Source organism: Saccoglossus kowalevskii, chromosome 1 (genome assembly GCF_978046115.1).
Source record: "Saccoglossus kowalevskii chromosome 1, keSacKowa6.1, whole genome shotgun sequence".
NCBI lineage: Eukaryota > Metazoa > Hemichordata > Enteropneusta > Harrimaniidae > Saccoglossus > Saccoglossus kowalevskii.
In genome coordinates, this window is record NC_140641.1 from 33,847,542 (window position 1) to 33,870,516 (window position 22,975).

The 22,975-nt window shown below is 33.5% G+C and overlaps 2 protein-coding genes across 2 annotated transcripts; both read left to right on the forward strand.

The window, feature by feature from the left end:
• Positions 1-314: 314 nt before the first annotated feature.
• Positions 315-6,518, forward strand: LOC102803711 (uncharacterized). Its single transcript, XM_078006966.2, has 2 exons — positions 315-3,626; positions 4,653-6,518. Exons 1-2 carry the CDS (start codon positions 329-331, stop codon positions 4,733-4,735), a joined length of 3,381 nt encoding a protein of 1,126 aa, XP_077863092.2. The 5' UTR covers positions 315-328; the 3' UTR covers positions 4,736-6,518.
• Positions 6,519-10,205: 3,687 nt separating this feature from the next.
• Positions 10,206-22,569, forward strand: LOC144345881 (P2R1A-PPP2R2A-interacting phosphatase regulator 1-like). The gene is made up of 8 exons (XM_085500919.1): positions 10,206-10,638; positions 13,462-13,570; positions 14,963-15,054; positions 15,338-15,389; positions 15,613-15,738; positions 17,604-17,760; positions 18,877-18,958; positions 19,504-22,569. The coding sequence occupies exons 1-8, from the start codon at positions 10,508-10,510 to the stop codon at positions 19,655-19,657; spliced, it is 903 nt and encodes a 300-aa protein (XP_085357045.1). The 5' UTR covers positions 10,206-10,507; the 3' UTR covers positions 19,658-22,569.
• Positions 22,570-22,975: the final 406 nt, after the last annotated feature.

Below are 22,975 nucleotides of genomic sequence, written 5' to 3' on the forward strand. Positions count from 1 at the left end.
ATTATTCCACATTGATAATTAACTCGGTGTTCTTTATTCTGATTTTATTTACATCAATGTGTTGGATATTTCATGCCTTTGATTAAAGTTTCTCAAAATGGCTTAGCACTCTTGGACACACTCATCAACATGTAAAAAATATTATTGATAGAATGACCAAGCAAGTTGACGAGCCCCTGTATAAGTTATTTTGTATATATTTTAATATATTATTGTCGCTCAGAAAAAAAGTCACTGGAAATAATCAATATTTTCTCACCATGCAGGTGAAGTATATATGTTATAAAGCAACATATTCTTCTTTACAGGTACAAGGTGAAATACAATCATGAACTCTTCAACTGTAGCAGCAGGGGAGACTGGACAAGATATAACAGAAATTGTAATAGAAACACCAGAAATTGACAGGCTTAGACACCAGACAAGACTTTCCGGTAGTAGAATACTGCATTCTGTATGTGAAGTATGTGGGTATGAAGCCCCCAGTCATGCTTGCTTGGTAATACATATGCGCACACATACAGGTGAACGACCTTTCAAGTGTGACTTGTGTGATTATGCTGCGGCCAAGAAATGTAATTTAGTTCGACACAGGGATACCCATTCTGAAAATAAGTTGATGTGTGCGGTATGCAACACTTTGCTGAAAGCCACCTACCTGAGAACTCATTACAAAATGAAGCATCCAAATTTGCCAATTCCAGATAATTTTGCAGAGATGCCGCAGAGTATTGTTGTGTACGAGGAATCACCAAGGGGAATGGTCTGGACAAATGAAAATGGCGAGTTACCATCAAATGCCAGCTTTGCCACGCCTATCCAACAGACATGCAATTCTCGTGATTCAAAAAGAGAAACTGTGGAAACCTATCAAGGTGAACAGTTTTGTGCCCCTGATAAAGAGAGTTTTTATCATGCTACCAGTATCCATGCTGAATATGGTTCAACAGTTCCCAGTAATACAACTACAGATATAACATATGTAAATTATCATAAAAGTTTCACTCAAGAAAATTCACCAGTTCAGAACAGAGGCTCAAGTGTTAATGAAGACCAGAATCCAGTTACACGTAATCTTCCAAACACGCAATGGTCAACAGCAAATGCAAGCTTTGCTTCGAACAATCCTCCCCCTAATGCTCAAAATATACGCGAATTACCACATGATCTCCATGTTGGATTGTTATGTGACACTGTTTTAGCGTTCATTAAGAATCACATGACAGGATGTAGTCACTGTGGTCCAGTTTTACAGCACAGACAATCAGCAAGGCAAGATACAAATCCAGGAATTCATCCAATTCACATACAAACTGACCATCAAGCCAGGCAATCAGGAAGTCGTGCAATTCATCTACAATCAGACCAAGTCCAGCAGTCATCAGTGGATTCAGATCGTTCTGTAAGAAGTGGTGAATTGAAGTCTCCTTCCAGAATTACTGAAAAGCAGTCTAGTAGTGTCCAAAACCATACTGACAATTTGCATCATAAACCTGAACAAGATAATGTTGAAAACATGATTGGTGGTGAAGGTCAAAAAAAGAGATCAGGAGACGATATTGATGTTGGTAAAAACAAGACTCCTATTACAATAAAGTTAGAATGTATTGAAAAACAGACGCATGAAAAACAAAATGATCAAGTTAGTAGTAAAAAATTTACTGCAGAAGGGAAGAAGAATGATGACTGTTTGCAAGGTGATGATAACGCTGAAAATGTAGATCATGGTGCCGGTAATGTTGATGTTGCTTCTGCTTCAGCTTCGCATCACATCGATGAAAATGATATTGCAGATGACGATGATGATAATGAAACCATAGATTTGGACTATGAACCTGATATACTAGGAGAAAGTGGTAATGAGGATGAAATTGGTGGTGCTGATGACCCCAGAGATGAAGACTATGAACCTAAATCTGGAAAACAATATCAATACAAGTATAAATACAAATACAAATACAAAAAATCTGGCAAGTATAAATGTGAGAAGTGCGGACTGGTAACTCTGAACTCTGCACATTTAAAACGCCACATGAGATGCCATCTGAGAATCCGTCCATTTAAATGTACCATATGCTCATTCAGCACTTCAACTGGATGGAATCTGAATCGCCACATGAAAAGCCATAAGAAATATTCTGAATTAATCTCTTGCCCTCATTGCTCTTACCATGGAATAAAGCAGTCTACTGTCAACAGCCATATCAGCACAGAACATCCAGGGGAGAAAAATAACACAGCAACTCAATCTGATGAAGGGAAACTGCACATTTGCATACACTGTGAGGAAAGGTTCACATCTACACAAGAACTTCGGACACATTCTGTAAGTATGCATAAAGGTGAAAAATGGAAATGTGACCACTGTGACTACACTACTAACAGATATACTAATGCTAGACGTCACCAACAGAAACATGTCAAAAAAGTGATAAAGAATCCATCAACTGTGGATGAAACTAAAAAAAACGATTCACATGTTGCAAATCAACAGTGGAAATGTGACCAGTGTGACTACGCTACAAACAGATATAGTGCAATAAAGCATCATAAGGATGTCCATGATAAGCTTGGACACAAGTCTGTAACCTGTCCTACCTGTAAATGTGTCTTCCTCAGTATTTCATACTTGCGTAAACATGAACTACAACAACATGGGAAGATACCTGAGAAATACAAATGCACCTACTGTGATCAGTCATTCACATGGGAGATTGATCTGCAGTTTCATAAATACCTGCATGAACAAGAGAAACCATACAAATGTCCTGACTGTTTAACTACCAATAAGTCTATTGCAGGTCTAAAGAGACATTATTTTAAAGATCATCACCCAGAGTACGGTAGATGCAGTGCTAAACGCACATTGCTGTGTCATTTATGCGGATATCATGCTATTTCAAAGTTCTTTTTGACAAAACACATGAGATCTCACACTGGTGAGAAACCTTACAAATGTGATCAGTGTAACTTTGCCTCTGCAACCAGTTTCAGTCTCACAAGGCACAAAGCAACCCATAAGTCTACAAATCCATATCACTGCTCTGAGTGCTCCTTCATAACTAATGCTCAGGGCTTACTTACTAGACATATTAGAGTGTTCCATGGGCGGAAAGATTTCCAGTACAGCCATCCAGATCACAACACGTACATTTGCGATCAATGTGCAGCAGTGTTTCATCGTAAATCTGCCTTTGTTACCCACCAACGAATACACAGTGGAGAAAGACCTTATAAATGTAGTAAATGTAATTCTTCTTTTCGTGATAAGTATGTTTTGAAAAAACACAACTTGGTTGTACATGAAAAGTGTCGACCACATGTCTGTCAAATATGCAGTTTTAGTACAACAGACTCCTGGAAGCTGAGACAGCATGTACAGAAAAAACATGGAGTACAGAGTGGAATGATGAGCAAGATGCTACAGCAGCAACGTAGGGAAGATCAGAATGCTGCCATGACTATTTTTGGGACTTTGCAAGAAGAGAGTACGAGTAGCAATGGTCAGGAGTCAACAGAAAGTAGTGATAATCAAATCAGTATTGACAGCATGGAAACACAGAATATGAATACAACTGATCCAATAATGCTGAACCATCCTTCTCCAACTTGGGCACATTATAATGGTGAGACTGGTATTGTAATTATGTCTACAGAGAAATAATATTAATGTTTGGCAGGAAAATTAGTGTTAAACTGTCATTTTAATATGTGATAAATTGCCTCCAAAACCAATGACATACAATTCTTAAGGAAAAAAAAATGGGTGCATCATTTTCAGATTCTGAAACATTTACAGAGAAAAACCTCACCTTAAAATTCTCTGCTATGTGGCTCATGATGACATCAATGCTTATGATATTATGCATCAGTTTGTATGGTGAACATCAGACATTTTCAATGTTCCTGAAGTATTTTTAACACTACCAATTAATTTGTTAATACTGAGAAAAGTCACATGACTATTACTTTTATCGCATTAATTCTGTCTTGAGGCATAATTTTCAATTTCACATTCAAAAACATTTACACATGCAGGAACGTTTATTTTTTTCAAAACAAAACTGATGTGAAAAAAAAAATTCAACAACTTTAATTCAAACAAAATTCATTCAACAACTCAAGCCCTGTGTTTTTTCGATGTTCTTATAACTGTTTATGACCACTGATTGACAACACTCACTGTAGAGTGAGAAAAACAGAAATCATGGCATGTGACGGCACTTTGCTGGAGTTGAAAATCGATCAGGGCAAATTACTGCTTTACATTTGGAATGTAGTTTAGTAAATTTGCATAAATCACACTTATATTAAGGCCACATATTGACGTACAGACAAAATTGTTTCTAAACAATTCAGCACTTTGCAAAATCATTACAAAAACAATTTACAGTCATCATTGTATGGCTAGTTTCAAATTGAGCATGTGCAATATTATGAGTTTCCCATCAACTGTGTATTGTTCTAAACACTTAGACCATGAGCATGTATGTTTGTGTCTGTGTGTCTTTCACAGTATGCTTACAGTGAACACATTGAGTACGGCATCTAATTCCAATAACATAGTCTGCTGTGAAATCATCTGTTTTTCTTATATGACACGTATAATTCATCAAGAGATTATTACATAATTTTTTTTTTTTCTGTTTTAGCATCCAGCGCTGCTATGGATATGATAGGTATGACAACACAAGCATTTCCATCAACGTCTACTACTACCTATCACTCTATGTAGAAAAGATTCATGTCAAAAGTTTGTTTTATGTCTTACCAAGTATCTGGCTGTTTTACAGAGTTTGATTCAATAATACAGACTTCATTATTAACATTGCCTATGATTGTACAATAAGTGGGAAATTTAACTTGCAGTATTTGCTACAGTAAAAATAAATGGCATTTTACAATAAATATACCGGTACTTTTGATTTATGTATGCAACTATTAAAATGTGCTTCTAATGGAGCGAACACAGTGATTATGACAATATATTGGTGTGTATGAAACAATAGCTGTCGTATTGTCTTGCACAGCTCAGGTAACAAGGTGGTTTGCACATAAATAGCATACAATTGCAGACATTCGTATCTTTGCAACATCTTGTTCAGAATGTAATTTTAGGTCATGGGTTTGGGGTAAAATCTGCAATGTGTGCCTAGCGATAAGTTTTATATTTGATAATAATTACCATTAACATGTTTAAAATAGCATTAAATTTTTTAAATAATTCTTAGTACTGTATAGCCATGGTATAACTGATAGTAACTCTTATTTTTATGTTGTATGCATGTTGAATTTTAAGATTAAAATGATAAAGATTGATATACGACAGCCTTTGTGGAAAATGCACAAGCTGTTTTGTTTTCCCCCTGAATATTTCCACCTTGTATTTTTTCCTGGTAGTCATGGGGTTCTAGTATTAAAAAGGAATGTGGGTAACATAAACTGTGAAATGTCAGCAGGTCTAGTTCTCACTTTCATTGTTGTTTTAGTAAGTCTTCTTTTTTTTTTAAGTTGAAAATGTGTTTCAAATTATAGTGTTATTATTGTAACAATTGTCTACTAGATCAGTAACAAATAGTACTGAACTTTACAACTATTGTCATATTGTGCTAAAAGTTTTCTTTATTTAAGCCAGACTTTTTTTTTATTCCTTGTTTCTCGAGTTTTTATAAGGAAATTTTTTCAAGGAGGGCGGGGAAAAAAATAAAATTCTTTTTTTCCATTAAATTTGTGTGATTCTCAAAGAATTGTAAGTGAGATCATTGATCGGAGAGAAGAAATGAAATAAAATTTTATTCCATGTATAACCTTGTTTCTCATCTGCGCGAGACTTTGGTACTTTGATCATGATACTCCCACGAAAATGCAACTTGGGTTTGTTATGCTTCGGGCAGAAAAAAAATGTAGATAAAAATAATTTTTTTTGAGCAATTTTTTGCACTTACAAGTCGGAGGGCGCGAGAAATTAGCTGAAATAAAATTTCATTTTTATTTCATTTTCGACTCCTGTTCATTCGGCGGGTTCGCGATACAAGGGATAATAAAAGTCTGGCCTTACAGATTTATTTTACCTATACATATTTTTAGTTACTTGTAAGTTCTTGCATATGGAAGGGCCATTGGTAATCAATGGACTGTTCATTCATCAAAATTCTGTCAAATAGTCAGGTGATTGTGGTTTAGGGAATAAACAAGTTCCTGTATCAGGAATACATTTTAAATCTATAATTTCACTACCGGTAATGTTTATTTTAATATAATGCAACATCTCCATTTTATCTTCTTTGTTTGTAAACAATCTATTTTAGCTTTGTCCGAGGTTGATGAGTGAATGAAATGTGTGATTGTTTCAGAGTACCAATCTCACCTTTACCTATTGAACCTTGGCAGATTGCTAACTTGGATTAATTGTTGATTGATTTCTTTGTAGAATTTGCACAGGGAAGTACTAGGTGCAAGTTTTTTTTTAAATGTCTTTTTTTAACAATTTATGAAATAAAGCTTCAGGACATGTTTTATCTTGAGAGTCTGTATCTAATACAAAGCTAGCTGACTTTTCTACTGTCATCGCCATAAAGCAGCCACATTGCAAGCTAAATTGCCTGACTGGTTTGCTGTCTATGTCTAGAGATCGTTGCATGATTGAAACTGTTGTATCAAACCATTTTTATGATGGTGTGCCATTTGGCTAAATGTGAGTAACACAAGCTTATTTGTCTAGTCTTGAAACGGATATTGTTTTTAGTCATTCTCCAAAATAAGTTTTTAATAGTAGTTTTTATCTGAACTTTTTAAATTGCTTCATCAAGTTAAATTTTTGTGTGTAGTTTGTGATATTTTACAAACTGATTGAAAATATGGCTTTAATATATATTTACTGTACTCGGAGTGATACTAATTACTAAAAAATCATCGAAAAATTTCTTGAATTCCAGAACCTGATCTTAGTCGTTTATGGATGGGTTTTGTTCAATCTTGGTACCAGTACATGCATTAGACATTATTGGTCCTTGATGCACTTCATTTTGTTTTTCAGATCAGATTCAAAATGGCTGACTGGCGGCCATTTAGTTTTAATGAATGCAATTCTAGAGCCATATCTGTGACATGCTTTGACTGATTGTGTTCAAATTTGATATATTCATTATACATTATGTCATAGATGTACAGATATATTGGTTTGACGATCTGATTCAAAATAGCCAAATGGATGCCATTTTTGTGCTAAAACAATTATCAAAATCAGGCATTTCAGAACCCTGTTGTTTATGGATAGAATTTGTTCAAACAAACTAATACATTGGACATTATGGGACTATGATGCACATCAATTTGTTCTCCAGGTCAAATTCAAAATGACCAACAGATGGCCAGTTTGTTTTAATTAATGCTGTTCCAAAGCAATATCTCCCAATATGGACAAGTTGACGATCAGATACAAAATGACTGGATGACAATCATTTTACTGTTAAAAAAGTCATCATAATCAAGCATTAGCTTCTGAATCCATATCTCTGACATGTTTATGTACAAACTATATTACTATAAACAAAACTATATTACTTAAATTTAATAACAGGGACTGTTTTTTTATGCATGGCTTGTTATTACGTGGTTTTTGACTCTTGTGTGCGAAGCACAAAAAGGGAGTCTTTGCAGTTAGTGTGTCTGTATGTGTGTGTGTGTGTGTGTGTCCATCTGTTCCACTGATATCTCAAGAATCATACATCAGTTTTTGATGAAACTTGGTGCATAGATGCTCTGGGCCAATGCGCAGATTTGATTAGGTTTTGGTAAAAATCCATGCATATTAATTACCTAATTTGCATGATAATTCGCTGATTTTTAGCTGTTCCACTGATATCTAAAGAACCACTCATTGGATTTTGATGAAACTTGGCACACAGATGCTCCAAACTAATGCGCAGATTTGATTAGTTTTGGGTAAAAATCTGTGCAATATTAATTACCTAATTTGCATAATGATTAATCAATTTTCGGCTTTTCCACTGATATCTCAAGTACTAATCATCACATTTCAATAAAACTTGGTACATAGATGTCATAGGACACTGCACAAACCTGATAGTTTTTAGGGTAATATCAGTATATATTAATTAGCTAATTTGCATAATTAATTTTCAGCTTTTGATATTTCAAGTAGTAATCATCACATTTCAATGACACTTGGTACATAGATGTCATAGGACACTGCACAGACCTGATAGTTTTTAGGGTAATATGAGTACATATTAATTACTAATTTGCATAATTAATTAATTTTCAGCTTTTGATATATAAATTAGTAATCATCATATTTCAATGAGACTTGCTACATAGATCTTCTAGGATTATGCAGACACCTGATTAGTTTTAATTGGATATTAATTACCTAATTTGCATAATGTTCCACTGATATATAAAAAAAACACAAATTGGATTTTAATGAAACTTTTAAAGAGAACTATGCAGAAACCCAATTAGATTTTGGTAAATATTTATGCTTATTAATCACCTAATTAACATAATTAACACTGATATCTCAATTACTGATCATCACATTTGAATAAAATTTGGTACATAAATGCTCTAGGACAATAGACAGGCTTGATTAATTTTGGGTTAATTTTTCATATTAATTCTCTAATTAGCATAATAATTCATAATTTTTTTTGTTCTGTTCTATTCATATTAGTTACCTGATTTACATAATTAGTTTTCAGCTTTTCCATCAATATCTCATGTACTAGTAATTTTGAATTAATTTTTAATGTGTCTTCAATACTCTCACCACACGGGAGTTCTTTCTAAGCTTTCTTTGATTCAATTTGTGCCATGTGTATGTGCTCTCATTGACTGCCAATAGGCAATATACGGATGAATTTGTTTCTTGATTAAAAATTGCTTTTTTTCTATGAATTTAATCATTTATGATAATTGTTCTGAACACTAAATGGTAGTGATGTCGTCATTTTGTTTCCATGTTTTTCTCAAATTAATTTCAGAGTTTGTTTTTAAATGACAACAAAATGTAATGTATTTTATTCTGAAAACTCAATTTTAAAAACTGTCTGATGTCCAAGTTACTTGGGTAATTTTTGGTGTCTGTTGAGAGCACAAAGACAGACTAATGTCATTTTGATCTCCTTATGGTGATGTGTCAAATATTCAGTTGATTGGGATGCAATTTGGATACTTTGTGATGATCTAATTAGATTTTGGTACAAACCGATGCATATTAATTAGGTGATGTGTATTCTAATTAACTTCTTTGAACATGTTTTGTTGATATCCAGTTAATACTTGTAGTTAATATTTTGTAATTGATCTGCATATGTTAATTAGCTAATTTCCATACTACTTGTTACATGCTTTCTGTTTTTATGTCTAACACTAATTTGAAATAATCCACGTATGTTAATTAGCTAATGTGCATACTAATTAACTACTTTCACATTTTGAATGTTAATTCCTGCTTTTTCATACAGGCACAAACTAAAAAGTGTACTACACATACAGATACTAAATTATAAGATAAATATATTCCCACTAAAATTTATTTCTGGTGTAATAACAAGTACAGCAAATTTATTCGCAATCATTATTAAATGCTGTCTGACAGAAAATAGATTCTAAAAACACATTTGGTGACTGAATACAAAATGTTCAAACAAAGTGTTTTATTTAAATGTATTCTGTAATCGTATAAACTATGGAAGAGTCCATCCTGTAATATCCAGGATTATACAATTTTTAAATTGCATACATTTTAGAATGTTGACAATAATTTTTGCACCAGAAATGCGAGACCTCATTTAATACTTATATTGAGCAATTTCATTAACCATTAAAATACAATGTTAGCAACACTTCCGCAAAAATGCAATACCCAGTGCTCAATATTGTTCGTTCTCGCACTTTGCGCGAGTTACTAATCGAGGTTTTCTCTCACACGTCAATGGAGACTGTCAGTGTCACGAGTCTTCCTATTGGCTAGTGATGATTAGCGATAACTGATTTGTTGCCTTTGTGGCAGTCCTTGGTCGATTAGATTTGGAGCAACTATCGACACTTTAAAATTTGATATATTAGAAAGTTCCTATTTCTTGTAAAATCAAGAGATCGAATATTATTCGCAACATATTACTTGAACGGCTTTTACGATTTGGCCAATCAAATACATTCTATTACCTCAGAATATTGTGTTGGCCTACGCTTGCGCAGTAAACATTTACTCGCATAATAACAAAACCTGTGAAATTATCTGAAATTGCTGTTTTTCGCCCGATTTTCCTTTCATATCTACCGGCTCGGTAAAGTTATATTTTACATAGTCTGATTAGAACAACCTGGTACTATATCTGTCCGCGGTCGTCTCTGAGGGACAACTTTTGTCAGCGACGAAAACAAACTAAAGTTCGTCCTGTTGTCCCGGAGTTGCAGAGAAAGCTGGTGTTCCTTTGTATTTTGTATATATTTTGCCACCCTACTTCAGGTTTTGGTGGCAATGGAATTAAATGCGATGGAAGTAGACTCTTACGAACCACCATGTTTCAAGACCGGTGGTCCACTGCGGCGATCCAGTAGTTTACCGTCGGTGTACACTGATTCATCGAGGAGTTCAAGCTCGACATCGAGGTGAGTACATCGACAATGGAACCAATGTTTGATCTGTGCAGTTCATAGAGTGGTCTGTGACTTCGTGTGTAGTGAGTACTCGTTTTATAACTATCAGGGCTAGTCATTCACTATGCCTCGATAAATCAGTTACAGTAATATGATTAAATAATAATATAAAGCATTTGAAGTGTGGACTAAGTTTTGTCAGTGGTGCAATGTGGATTGTTGTACACTAAATGTGACAAGCCCATTCTAGTTTGAATGAAGGCGAAGACGTTTTGCTTGTACGGTCACGTTCGCATTGGTGCTTTATTTTTATTACATTTTTATAATGGTTATTCGTGAATATTTATACCGAAGTCAATGCAATTTTCTGTGTTCTGTGCTCTGCTGGTGTAGTTATTTTAATTTATTTGCAAATACGGTTTTACAATATTTTACATTTCACATTCATCTTGTTATAAAAATACCTATACTAGTTGTAAGTGCAATATTATGAAACGTAATTTAAAAACATTGGGCATTGTATGATCACATTAGAACAGCGATTGAGTAAAGTTGCACAAGTTTCAACAAGTAAAGCATCAGGTTATAAAATAGTGAGGCATTGCTATGCTATGTTATTCACAAAAAAACAGAATTTATGTCAGAGTCAATCTTACAGCGAAAGTATTGTCCAAGACGCAAAGTGCTGAGGACAATGCCATAGCATACTATGCATAAGGGCATAAATTCCAATATTTTGCATATGACCTTATTAATATATGCCATTTGTTGACTCAAATGATTAAAAAAAACAAAAACAGTGCAGTCTGAAGTTCTGTTGTACAGTGTTGGGTTTGCACCTGACAAAACTCATTTGCACCGTCTCCTCATCGCCTATCAGTATGGTTTGCTACTTCAATCTCAGTCTGAGTTTCAATGGGACACTTTTCAGCACTGCTTATCAACAAATTCGGTACAGGCAGCAGTAGCCCCGGCTGCTGATTTTTAAAGTTGATCACATCTTCTGATTGTTACTACTTGTTATACATGTAATACTTTCTATAGATGTTTGTAATGCGACTGCGTAATTAGATTTGCCAAAAATTTTTTATAGCTCTAATAAAAGCATAAGTGAATGGTTATGTTCTGATCAAGTATGAAATAAATGCTCAAAATTTGCATTAGTAGAATGCGTGCATATTGTTGTTTGATTATGCGAATTTCGAATACATCACTAACAGTGCCTGGTGGTAAACAAGCTCTGAAAGCGAAAGCGTCTTACAAAAAAAAAAATGTACAATAAGGTTACAAAATACCAGAATTTACCTTCTTGTACATTGTATGCTTTGAAATACATGTATATGTTCCGTGATTATTTGGTTTGTGTTTTAATTGATCAGATGGAAAGATCAAGGGTCAAATACAATAACAATAACGAAAATTATTTTTAACGCCATATGTTACAGAGCTAGGCATATAATAAAGTCTATTTACTGTAATCATTTTTCAAAACCTGGCAACATTATAGCATTCAAATTGATCAATCACTTCAATATCCAATTACCAAGCGGTTCTTTTTGAATAACGGGTTGGTTGCAGTTACTGCATCACTTGAAGCATTGTATGTACATTTTAGGTGTAGACATTGCTGAGTGCTTGGTCATTATTACTACCAATCGATGCATTTCCATTATTGGATAAAACAAAAACGCAGGTCAAAACACACTTAACCTGAGTCTGCCATGTCTGCATTATTGTCAAGGCCTAGAATACATTAGTGCTTGCCAGGATGTGTCAAATATGCGAAGAACTTATGTTTTCAGTAAATTGGAAATTGATAAATGAATCAAACTTGCCTAGTATTTCATCACACAATGCTCATTACAGAAATATATAATAATCAATGAAGCGTTTTCAGTTACTTTGTTTATTAATTATAAACTTTGTATGCCCCCCCCCCCCCCTTTGTATGTCATGGAAACACATTAGTAAATTGTCCGCAGTAGTAAATATTTGAATGAAAGTTGAGGATCTATATTGCATAACTGTGTTCATAAACTGAGGGACAGGTTTTTGTCGTTCACGAATGTTTTTTACAAAAATTTATAAAATATTTATAAAACATTTATTCTATAAGGATCTGGTGTTCCATTTTAGTTTGAAGAAGATGTTTCTATTGCATATAAAAGTCATTTAATAACACCCATTACCCATGAGTCTTTGTGGGTTTCTTTTAATAATTGGCTGATTTACTGCCATGCACATGAAAGATATTCTATACAGGCCACTTGTATCCGCTAAGGCATTGTGATTGGTCGAGTCGTATTTATATAAAAAACATTCAACCCTATATAGAGGGTCGCCAAGGGATATTTTTGTGAGCTGCAATCAATTGTGTTTTTTTTCGTAATAATGTGATTTAAATAAATAATAAACGTAAATTCGTAGACATAGGCAAGGTGTAAAAAGTAATCAGCTATTTTATTCGTTCGTAATTTGTATAAAGATCTTATTTTTTGTAAGCGTATAAAACATTCTCCAAATTAAATGTTATAAAATGTACCTGTAATTAGGAGTTTGCCTTATCTGTAAAATGTAAAAATCTATTTTTTATTGTAAATGGAACTTTCATTTTAATTTCCTGTAAAAACGTTTTTATTTCCAGTAACCTGTACCAGCTAATCCCCCCTTGCCCCCCTCCCTCTTATATGAAATACATTTAAAGGATTTTTTTTTATTCCACTTAAGTGAATAACTCTGTTGTTCAAGTAGTTGAGTTCACTTTGCTTATTTAGTAACTGATATTAGTATGGTCAAGTGTTGTTTAAAATGTTATGTACTATCTTCTTTCTTTAGTGATGACATTTCAATTTTTGAGCCCTGTGGACGTGTCCGGAGATATAGTACAAATTTATCTGATTCATCAGGAATAAACAATAATGTTGGCAAAATGTCAGAAAGGGTGGTAAGTAGACAATATATTGTACATGTAATTTGTTTGTAGCATCATGGTTGTGCTAAATGATCTGAGATCAGTATGGCCCAAGTGTAAATAATGCCAGAGGTTAAAGAGAGACAATACAAAGAGTGTCCTATAGTGCTACTTTAAAAGAGAAAGGCCAAAGCCTCTGGCTGAGTTTTACTTACAGATTTAACATTAGGGAAACCTTTACAAAATAAACCTGCATAACTATTCCATATGTTTTTAATTTTTATAAGACATGTAACAAATTAAAAGTTAGGTTTGTTTAATCTAGCGCTTATAAATGTTGCATGAATTTGTTGATGGGAGGAATTTTGGCCTCCAAAGGGTTAAGATGATTGCATGCTTGACGTGGTTGATGTGAGGATTGTGCATTAACCATTTGACCATCACAAATTTTACAGCCACAACATGGTTGCAACATTTTGTTGTTAATTTTAAGATGAATATAATTGGCCACTGGTCTTTATCAAAATTTTTAAAATTCTTTAGGTCAGACTTTTATTATCCCTTGTTTCGCGAACCCGCTGAATGAACAGAAGCCAAAATGAAATAAAAATATAATTTTATTTGAGCGTAATTTCTCGCGCCCGCCGACTTGTAAGCGCAAAAAAATGCTAAAAAAAATATAATTTTTATCTTCATTTTTTTTACCGCCTGCCGCATAACAAATCCAAGTTGCATTTTCATGGGAGTATCATGATCAAAGTACTGAAGTCTTGCGCAGATGAGAAACAAGGTTATACATGGAATACAATTTTATTTCATTTCTTCTCTCTGATCAATGATCTCACTTAAAATTCTTTGAGAATCACACAAATCTAATAGGGAAAAATGAGTTAATTTTATTTTTCTCCACCCTCCTCAGAAAAATTGCCTTATAAAAACTCGCGAAACAAAGAATAAAAAAAGTCTGGCCTTATCCAAATTCATTCTGTGTATGGTGACAAAGATTGCATTCAAAGAGTTACTGTGATTTGTTAAAAAATATGGCCACATAACTCTGTCATGTATTCCCAAACTTTGTTATGGTTTCTGTGGCAAAATGTACTTGATGCATTCAGTGTTGTCTTGACTAGCACAAGAAGAAGTGTATTTTAAAAGTTAGTGCTATTTAATTGTGTTGTCAGGTTAGCTTTTTTATAGAACCTTACTATTCAAATTGAGCAATTCAGTTAATAGCTTTGTGGTGGTGTATACAGTTTAATTCAGTACCTTGTTTCTATATAGCAGAGCATATGGGTTCTTGGCTGAATGCCATGTCTGAGTAATCAACTGTAATCAATATATTAATGACAGTTCAACTTCCCGGTACTAACTCTTTTATTTCCTAGTATAACTTGTCTTATACAACACTTATTTCTATTTTCACAGTCATCAGTCCCTATAAAAATTCCATCCAGAGTTACTCAAATAAAACAGGAAGAAAAAGCAGATATAAATAGAAGAGAAAGTCTACATGAAAAGTAAGTTCCTAATTCTTGTTTCCTCTTGCAATAAATCTGTGAATTTAACTTTGAAACTCGATTCCATTGCCATCAGAACCAAGAATAGTGTACAATGAAGAAACACATGTGAAACAAAAAGAATCACGGCATTTAGTACATTACTTTAAGCTTTGCACAAAAATAAATTTTGAATAAATTTTTGGTAAATTCATATTGCTATCTAATCTTTGTGTCCTCTAATATCAATATCCTGTACCATTTGTCTTTTCAATACATTCTCTTTAAAATTGTTTTTAAATAGGGAAGTTACAGCATCTTTTCAACTCAGCCATTCTTGGGAAGAATTCAATATAGTAAGTACTAATGTGTTACTGTAAACTTTTCACAGGAAATTTCACAATTTTGTATTATTGAACACCTTATTGGGATCTTTAAGACGATCACAAAATTTTGTTTCCAACAATTCACAGCAGCAAAAATTAAACTTTATATGAAACTAAAATCTGCATCATGATAAATTTTTAACAATTTGTTGAATTTTATCAAAATTATAATTTATTTTTTTTCCTTTAACAGAGTGAGTCTTCTAACAATAGATGTGACAAATCTTTAGGTAAATTTGCAGAACCGTTAACTATATTTCCATCAACCTTGCCACTATCAGCCTCTCCATCACCATCTCCAACGAGGATTACAGGCAAGGTTTGTATTATCAGAACTCTGTATATTATTTGCTTCATATCACATACTGTCTACGATTGCTATTGTATGTTTTGTGTACTAGGTGCACAGTCTATTTCATATGAGTGGCTGCTACATACACCTTGTTTAAATGACGGCCTTCGACTTGAGCCAGATCTAGTCAAGTTTGGCTCAGATAAATTCTTTGGGTTGAGCTCAGATAGAACTGGGCCCAAATATTACCCTGATCATGTAAATACGTCAGGCCAAAATCACACCTCTGAATTCAAGTTCTAGTTTATTTTCTTATTGGGGCTCGTGAAATGAAAATACTGAGTCGATGTAATTTGTAATTTCTGTGTGAAAACTGTAGCTGCATGAACAAATTACAAATTACACAAAAAATAAGTGTTGTTCATTGGCTAAATTGTTACAAATCATTTGCTGCATTCTTGCATGTTTTCCCTGAGCGTACCTGTTCCTCAAAGAATGTAGGGTCTGTCTGAGACTTTCTCTGTCACACTGACTTAAACATGGTGTCATGCACTGAAGAATATGTGTAAGACAGTACAATCACCAACAGCCATGTTTATTTATGTAATCACTTACCATCTGACAAAATGACATCAAGGTGACATCAATATCTAAAAAATATCTAGATTTTCAAATAGTGAGAATATAGTTTAAAGGACTGAAGATTTGTCTATTCTTAACAAGTTTGAGCATTCCTCAGCCCGCGTAACCACTGTTCTTCGTTGTGTGAACAATGTTGGCCATGAATTGAATTTTATTTAAATAGAAAAGTAAACATTACCACTATAGATTAATAGGCTCTCATTAGTTGCGTTCACGCACAGCTCCTTAGCACGAGCTAAGAGGTCAAATTCCTTAGCCCGTGCTAAAAAAACGTGCGTGAACGCTTAGCACGGGCTAAGGAATGCTAAGTACGTGTTAAATCTGATCCGAATTTAAGACGCGGTCTAGACCTTAGCACGGGCTAACGAAGTATGCGCGAACGCTTAGCCCAGGGCTAAGCGCCCTCTGCGGGACCTTTGGGTGTGACAATTGTCCCATGTTCGCATAACGACACTATTCCACCAGTCATTACTCCGCGCTCACTTCCACACTAATCGGGTCACTGTAGTAGAGCGTACAGCAGCTCCAATCGTAGACAAAATAAATTTGGTTTGCTGTCTACAACATGCATTAATAAAACGCTGTATTCTGTTACGCCCGTTGTATACTGTTTATGTGCATCCAAATAAGTGGTCCGTCTTCTCTCCCGTTCCTGTGCACGTCGCTTCAAAATTAGAACGAAACATGCCAGCAGCAGAAATAGAACCTCGCGCGTGTCATCCATTTTTCGTTCGTAAATAGCGGCTTACCAAAGGTCACCGACTAATGACATGCTAACGACTGGCCCTCCCTGTGCGTGGACGCAATTGGGTCTAGCCGAAATGCAAATATGCTAGATAAGCCTAAATCAGCTTAAATCTTAGCCCGTACTTCGTGTAACGTGAACACAACTATTGTTTAATTTTGGTGCTATCTGAACTTTATTGAAAAAACATAAAAGCAAAGCGACCACTGATTAGAAATTGACTGAATCATTTCTAACAATCACAACTCATTAGAAAAAACAGTAGGATAATCTGGTTTGGTTTAATATTCAGGAAATATTGAGTTCTTATAGCTTAGTTTCTGCATAACATGACTTTTGTATGTTACTGTAAAAAAACTTTATTTTAACTGGAATTTATTATTGCTAAAAAGACTTTTTGGTGTTTTGTATGGAGTTGAATGTAAAATATAGAAAAAATGGTATAATCTCTGGAATCATTGAATCATCCCTTCATGTTTATTCACTTTATGTTTTTTATTTGCAGCAATGTTACTCTCCATCAATGCAAATGCCAATCAGAGGTAATTCATTAACTCCAAGTCCAACACCAAGTCCTACTAGACGAACATTTACAAGTCGTAGAAGTATGAGTCCTATTACAATTAGACCTAGTGTTTTAGCAACAACATTGAAAAGAAAATGTAAGTTATATTATCACTGGTGGGAATGACCTGTTTCAATAAACCATGGAGGTATATACCTCCATGAATAAACTAAGTTACCTGGTAGATCATTGATTCTTGTCTTAAATAGGCTTGTAAACTTGTTAAAATTAGTCTTAGTATTTATGATTTATTGAACAGAAGCATATGTTTTGATAAAACTTGGTGCATATTAATTCTCTAATTTGCATAATTAGGAATTTTTTTGCTTTTCTGCTAATAAGTACTAATCATTACATTTTAATGAAACATCCTACATGGATGCCCTGGGATATTGCACAGACCTGATTAGTTTTTGGTTGAAATTCATGCAACTTAATTATCTAATTTACATATTAATTTAAACGTTTTCACTTATTTCTCAAGTACCATTCAACAGATTGTAATGAAACATGGTATATATATGGTCTGGAATAATGCGCAAACCTGATTAGTTTTTGGTTGAGATCAGTGTGATATAACTAATGTTTAAAAGACTATATGAATATGGTCATGTGACCTCAATAATATGCATAACTATAATATCTTAAGTTTTGTTGCAGATAGGGACAGGCAACTGGTGCTGTTATTTTGTTGTATCATATATGGTCATTATTAGAAGCACAATTGCTTACTGTATATATATATATATACATATATAGTAAATACAGTATTCCATGTCTGTCTGAGTGCATCCTTGTAATAATCTTATTATTATACATCTTCCAAGGATACATCATGGGAATGCCGAAATCCAAAAAGTTTAGAACTGAATCAACGAACTCCTTTGTGTGGAGTCCGGTCAAACCCTGGTGGCAGCCATGTTTGTTTTTATTATCAGAGGACGCTTACGCGCGTAATCATTCCATATTTGGAGTTCGCATTTTCTAATATGGTAGGATGAAAATACCCCATAAAATACCACAAAATTATGGCACGCTGTAACTTATGGCGTTAAGGTGACAGATGTATAATAACTAATATTTAAAGACACTGTTGTGAGCTTGTTAAACATTAGCTGTAATTGCTAACACTTCCTATACTGGAGTTTTACTTAAGTTTATTAAATGTCATATGTTCTTTGTGTTATTGACTCACAAATTTATTCCATTTTAGTGGGTGAAGGTGATGTTGAAATGAGTCCATCAAAGAGATATGCTACAGTTGATAATATTCCATTTTCGTCACATCCGCATAGGTAAGTAACACAATCTTTTATAATTATTGTATAGTTGCAGTGAGTCTCAATATATTCATTGATTAAAATAAGCTACTATGGGAGTCTCAATTTGCTTTTTATTCCTATCCTTGAAAATCATAGGTGATCAACCATACACACAATATGACTGAAGTACAATGTAAAGCTCTAGCTAACAAAGTCATACATTTCATTCTGTTCGTCTATCTTGCGATTCATTTCTAGAATAAGGCAGTCATTTGTTAATTAATTCAGTTTTATCCTGTTTGTGCAGTTTATATCATAGTTCCCTGGTCATAGGCCTCTCTGGTGTACATCCACCCCTTATGTTGATAACCTCTGGGCTTATTACAGGGAAGTGTGGTAGATACTATTGGCATTTGCAAGTGTAATTGTGTGATCTTATCCTGGACAAACATATAATGATCCACAACACCAAAATACAGGGTAAATTTGGGCTTGTGATGACATTCTGTTAAAGTTCATGTGATCCATTTTTGATTCAACAATTTGATTCTAATGTCAGTGATGTAATTGTATTTCAGTTCATCAGATAGCAGTATAGAAGATCCCAGTCCACTAACACTAACAGTGCCATCAGGAGCAGTTTCAACTATAACAACCTCAACATCAACGACAACAACAAACTCAACATCATGTTTTAATATATTTAAACCAGTAACTTCACAAAACAGTTGATATTATCAATTTATTAGCATTATATTGTATAGAATAGATGTATAGTTAGAATAGAGGGAGATACCAGAGCTTTATATGTTTTACCATGTTCCTGTGTAGTATGTGTAATATATAAACCAACCAGGAGTGAAATATTCACACTCCATGTGCAATTTTAGCTATTTTCATTGTACTTAAAAATATGAGGATTGTCTTGCCACATTCTATCCATATGATGTAAAGTTATGAGTTTGTTTTATTTATTTCCATGAAGGGAATGTAGATAATGTAAGTATTTTATTCATGGCATCTCCTGTGCTTGATTTTTTTTGTGTGGATAATGTTTTGCATTTTAGAGAATTTTTGAGATAGCATTAACCTATTGAGCACGTAATATGACAGAAAAGGCTATGGTATCATTTTACCAGGATACAAGCTGTATATATAATATGAATTAGTTGAGAGATGGTAAACAATCTTTGAATATTATCAAAATATAGAGCTGGAAGGGGAAAATCCTCGAAGTTGCAGGTGTTTACTTTTTAGTTATGTTTATTATGTTATTTTTATTGCAATCAATGATGGATGAAAATACTGTTGTCATAAAATGTTTCATGAATTTTAATTCAGAAAAGACAAAGAAACATAATTGTTGAACTCTTCTGTGTGAATTACATGTTTCCCAATACTTTTTTGTTCATAATTAGGGGAAACTTCTCATAGTATGAACAAAGAATGCTGAACAGAAAAAGTCGAAAATAGATTCAATAGTATTTTATATCTATTTTAGTTTTTTTTAACCAGTCAAGCTTTGTTCCTCATCACAAAATTTCATCAGTTTTTATTCTTGCTGACTTGTTTGTAATAGCCATTGATTCTAATCTGGGAAAATTCATTATATAGATATAGCTATGATTAAACATATATCAAAAGCTAACTGATCACTGCCTCAGTAGCATAAAATTATTATTGTTGTCATTTACAAAATTGATGTCTTATTCATAAAGTATCTACAGTTAATTAGATACATGCTCCATCATTCTAGCATTTATGGTCTCTGTTTCTATTTATGTGATCATCAGTTGATTAACATGTTCTCCATGTACCATATTTGCTCTCCTAGAATCACATATGTAAACCATAAAGCGTATTTTAGTTTACACGCCAGATGTGTTTTGTAAATTTTGACAGTTCATTTATGTAAGCAACTTTTATCTAATTGAGCAGCTTATAGTATGTGTGAAATAAATGGATGCATCTTGTAATGGTGTCAACTTTAAGACATTCTTTTAAGTCCAATGAGTGTACTGTAAAAAATGTGTTCAAATAGCTACATGCCATTCTAGCAAATTGTATTCAATACATAAATTACCCAATGTGCCAACAGTCTCATTGTGAGAATATACTTTATTTCAAATTAGAAAATTAACAGATTAGCTCAGCTAGCTAAAATAACATGCTAGCTAAGGTGACATGTTTTTACTGTATGTCATCTGCAAACCATGCTATAATGACATAATTTATTACATCACACTAATGTGGAGTGTTATATTCAGACCACTGTAAGTGATGATTTGAATGAAATTTCACAGAAGTCACTGAATCAAGTATACCAGTGAAATGTTTACTGCTTCATTTCATGATATTCCAGAGTCGCATACAATTCATGAAAGTTAGTCCCTTGTAATATTAAAGCTAGTCACAGTATAGGGATGGTGTATTTGCTTATCACAATTGAATCATTGTATGTGTGTGAGTAATACAATGTCAGTTGGAGCATCATTCCTTGCACTCATACTGCTTTTTGTACATTCTGAAACGATTATTTTATCTTGTAGAGTATTTATCAATACCTTCTGTACAAAAATGAGTATTACAAAGAATTTTTATAAATGATAATGTGAATACTGCTTTTAAAGCAAATACCCTTTGTTTTGTATTTCCATGTCATAATTTGTTGCTATGCCAATGTAAACACAGTTTTTAGTTTAGGATAACTGCAAAATTTTGTAGCTGTGAAAATTTGACTTGGGTTCATTACACAGGAAGGTCTCAAACAAATTGTGAACATTTTAGGCATCACAACTGTAACTGTACAATATGTATGCTCTATATTTACTCTGTTAGTATAACAGACGTATCCATGTTTCAAATAAGTCATATTTTAATAATCCAGCATACTGTGCTATGTATTTGTTGACTTAAACTTGGTCTCAATGATTTTGAAAATAAGCTATTTATTGTGTCATTGTCCCTTTCAAGGGACTGTGATATTGTATATACGTAAATACATCATTAATCTATTTAATAGTAAACTATCTCTCCAACAAGTTTGGTATTCGATAACATATGATCACATTATCTAGCCTTTAATATGCTAGTTGTAATTATAACATAGACTCTATGATTAATTTCTTTTCAGAAATAAGGTTAAGCAGGGCATTACATTTTTAATCTTACTTTTTAACACCACTTTAGTTATAGAATTTTATTATACTTTTATTGAATATGCTTTCTTAGTAAAGTATATATTGCATTCAATGTATACTGGTACATTTTTCTGTACATATTCTCATATCCACTTTTTGATGTGTTTAACTTGTGTAGTATTTTATACCACTATTGGTCATGTAACATTGTTTTGACCATGCATTTGCTGTGGCAATCTTGCACATGAATTTGTGTGTCTATTCAAACCTTGGTTGTTTTTCATATGCATCTTGGTAATTATTTTGGTTCATGTATATTAGTAAACCAAAACACTTGTATGCCTATTAGTGAATTCTTAGGCATTTCTGAGAAGATTGTGTCCAAGTTTGAGGCAGAACTATGTTTGAACTATGACTTCAAGATGGGAGTAACTACCTATAATTCCTATTCTATGATGGATCTTGTTGGGAGACCACGGTACAAATAAACATGTAAAAAATACAGTCACTGTGATGTATATAATTATTTGTTACTGAACTAACTACTATATGGTGCTACTGTTCATGAAGCATGCTGTTTTTTATTTTCAACCATTGCTGAAACTTTTAGCCATTGGTCAGCGTGCCCTCTAAGCTGATATGATGCGCTCAGAGATTTCCCATGATGCAACTAGTTGTGCTAATTCACTAATGCAACAGAAAAATCACATTGACATCTTACTATATACCGGGGGTGGGGGTGGGGGTAGTGCTGGAATTACTATACCAGTATGTAATTTTAGTAAAATGAGATTCACATTTTATAAACAAAATAAGTGTAAATACAAAGCAAATCTGGACACAACATTTTTGCCTGTGTTTCAAGTCACCTATAAAATCACATACAACTTTTCGTGTTTTTTTTGAAGAC

Bases quoted from the DNA above. Each gene is read 5' to 3' on its own strand.
- LOC144345881 (XM_085500919.1), top strand. From the start codon at position 10,508: ATGGAATTAAATGCGATGGAAGTAGACTCTTACGAACCACCATGTTTC. The intron at 10,639-13,461 runs GTGAGTACATCG...TTCTTTCTTTAG, and splicing joins AGTTCAAGCTCGACATCGAG to TGATGACATTTCAATTTTTG. The intron at 18,959-19,503 runs GTAAGTAACACA...ATTGTATTTCAG, and splicing joins TTTTCGTCACATCCGCATAG to TTCATCAGATAGCAGTATAG.
- LOC102803711 (XM_078006966.2), top strand. From the start codon at position 329: ATGAACTCTTCAACTGTAGCAGCAGGGGAGACTGGACAAGATATAACA. The intron at 3,627-4,652 runs GTGAGACTGGTA...TTTCTGTTTTAG, and splicing joins AACTTGGGCACATTATAATG to CATCCAGCGCTGCTATGGAT.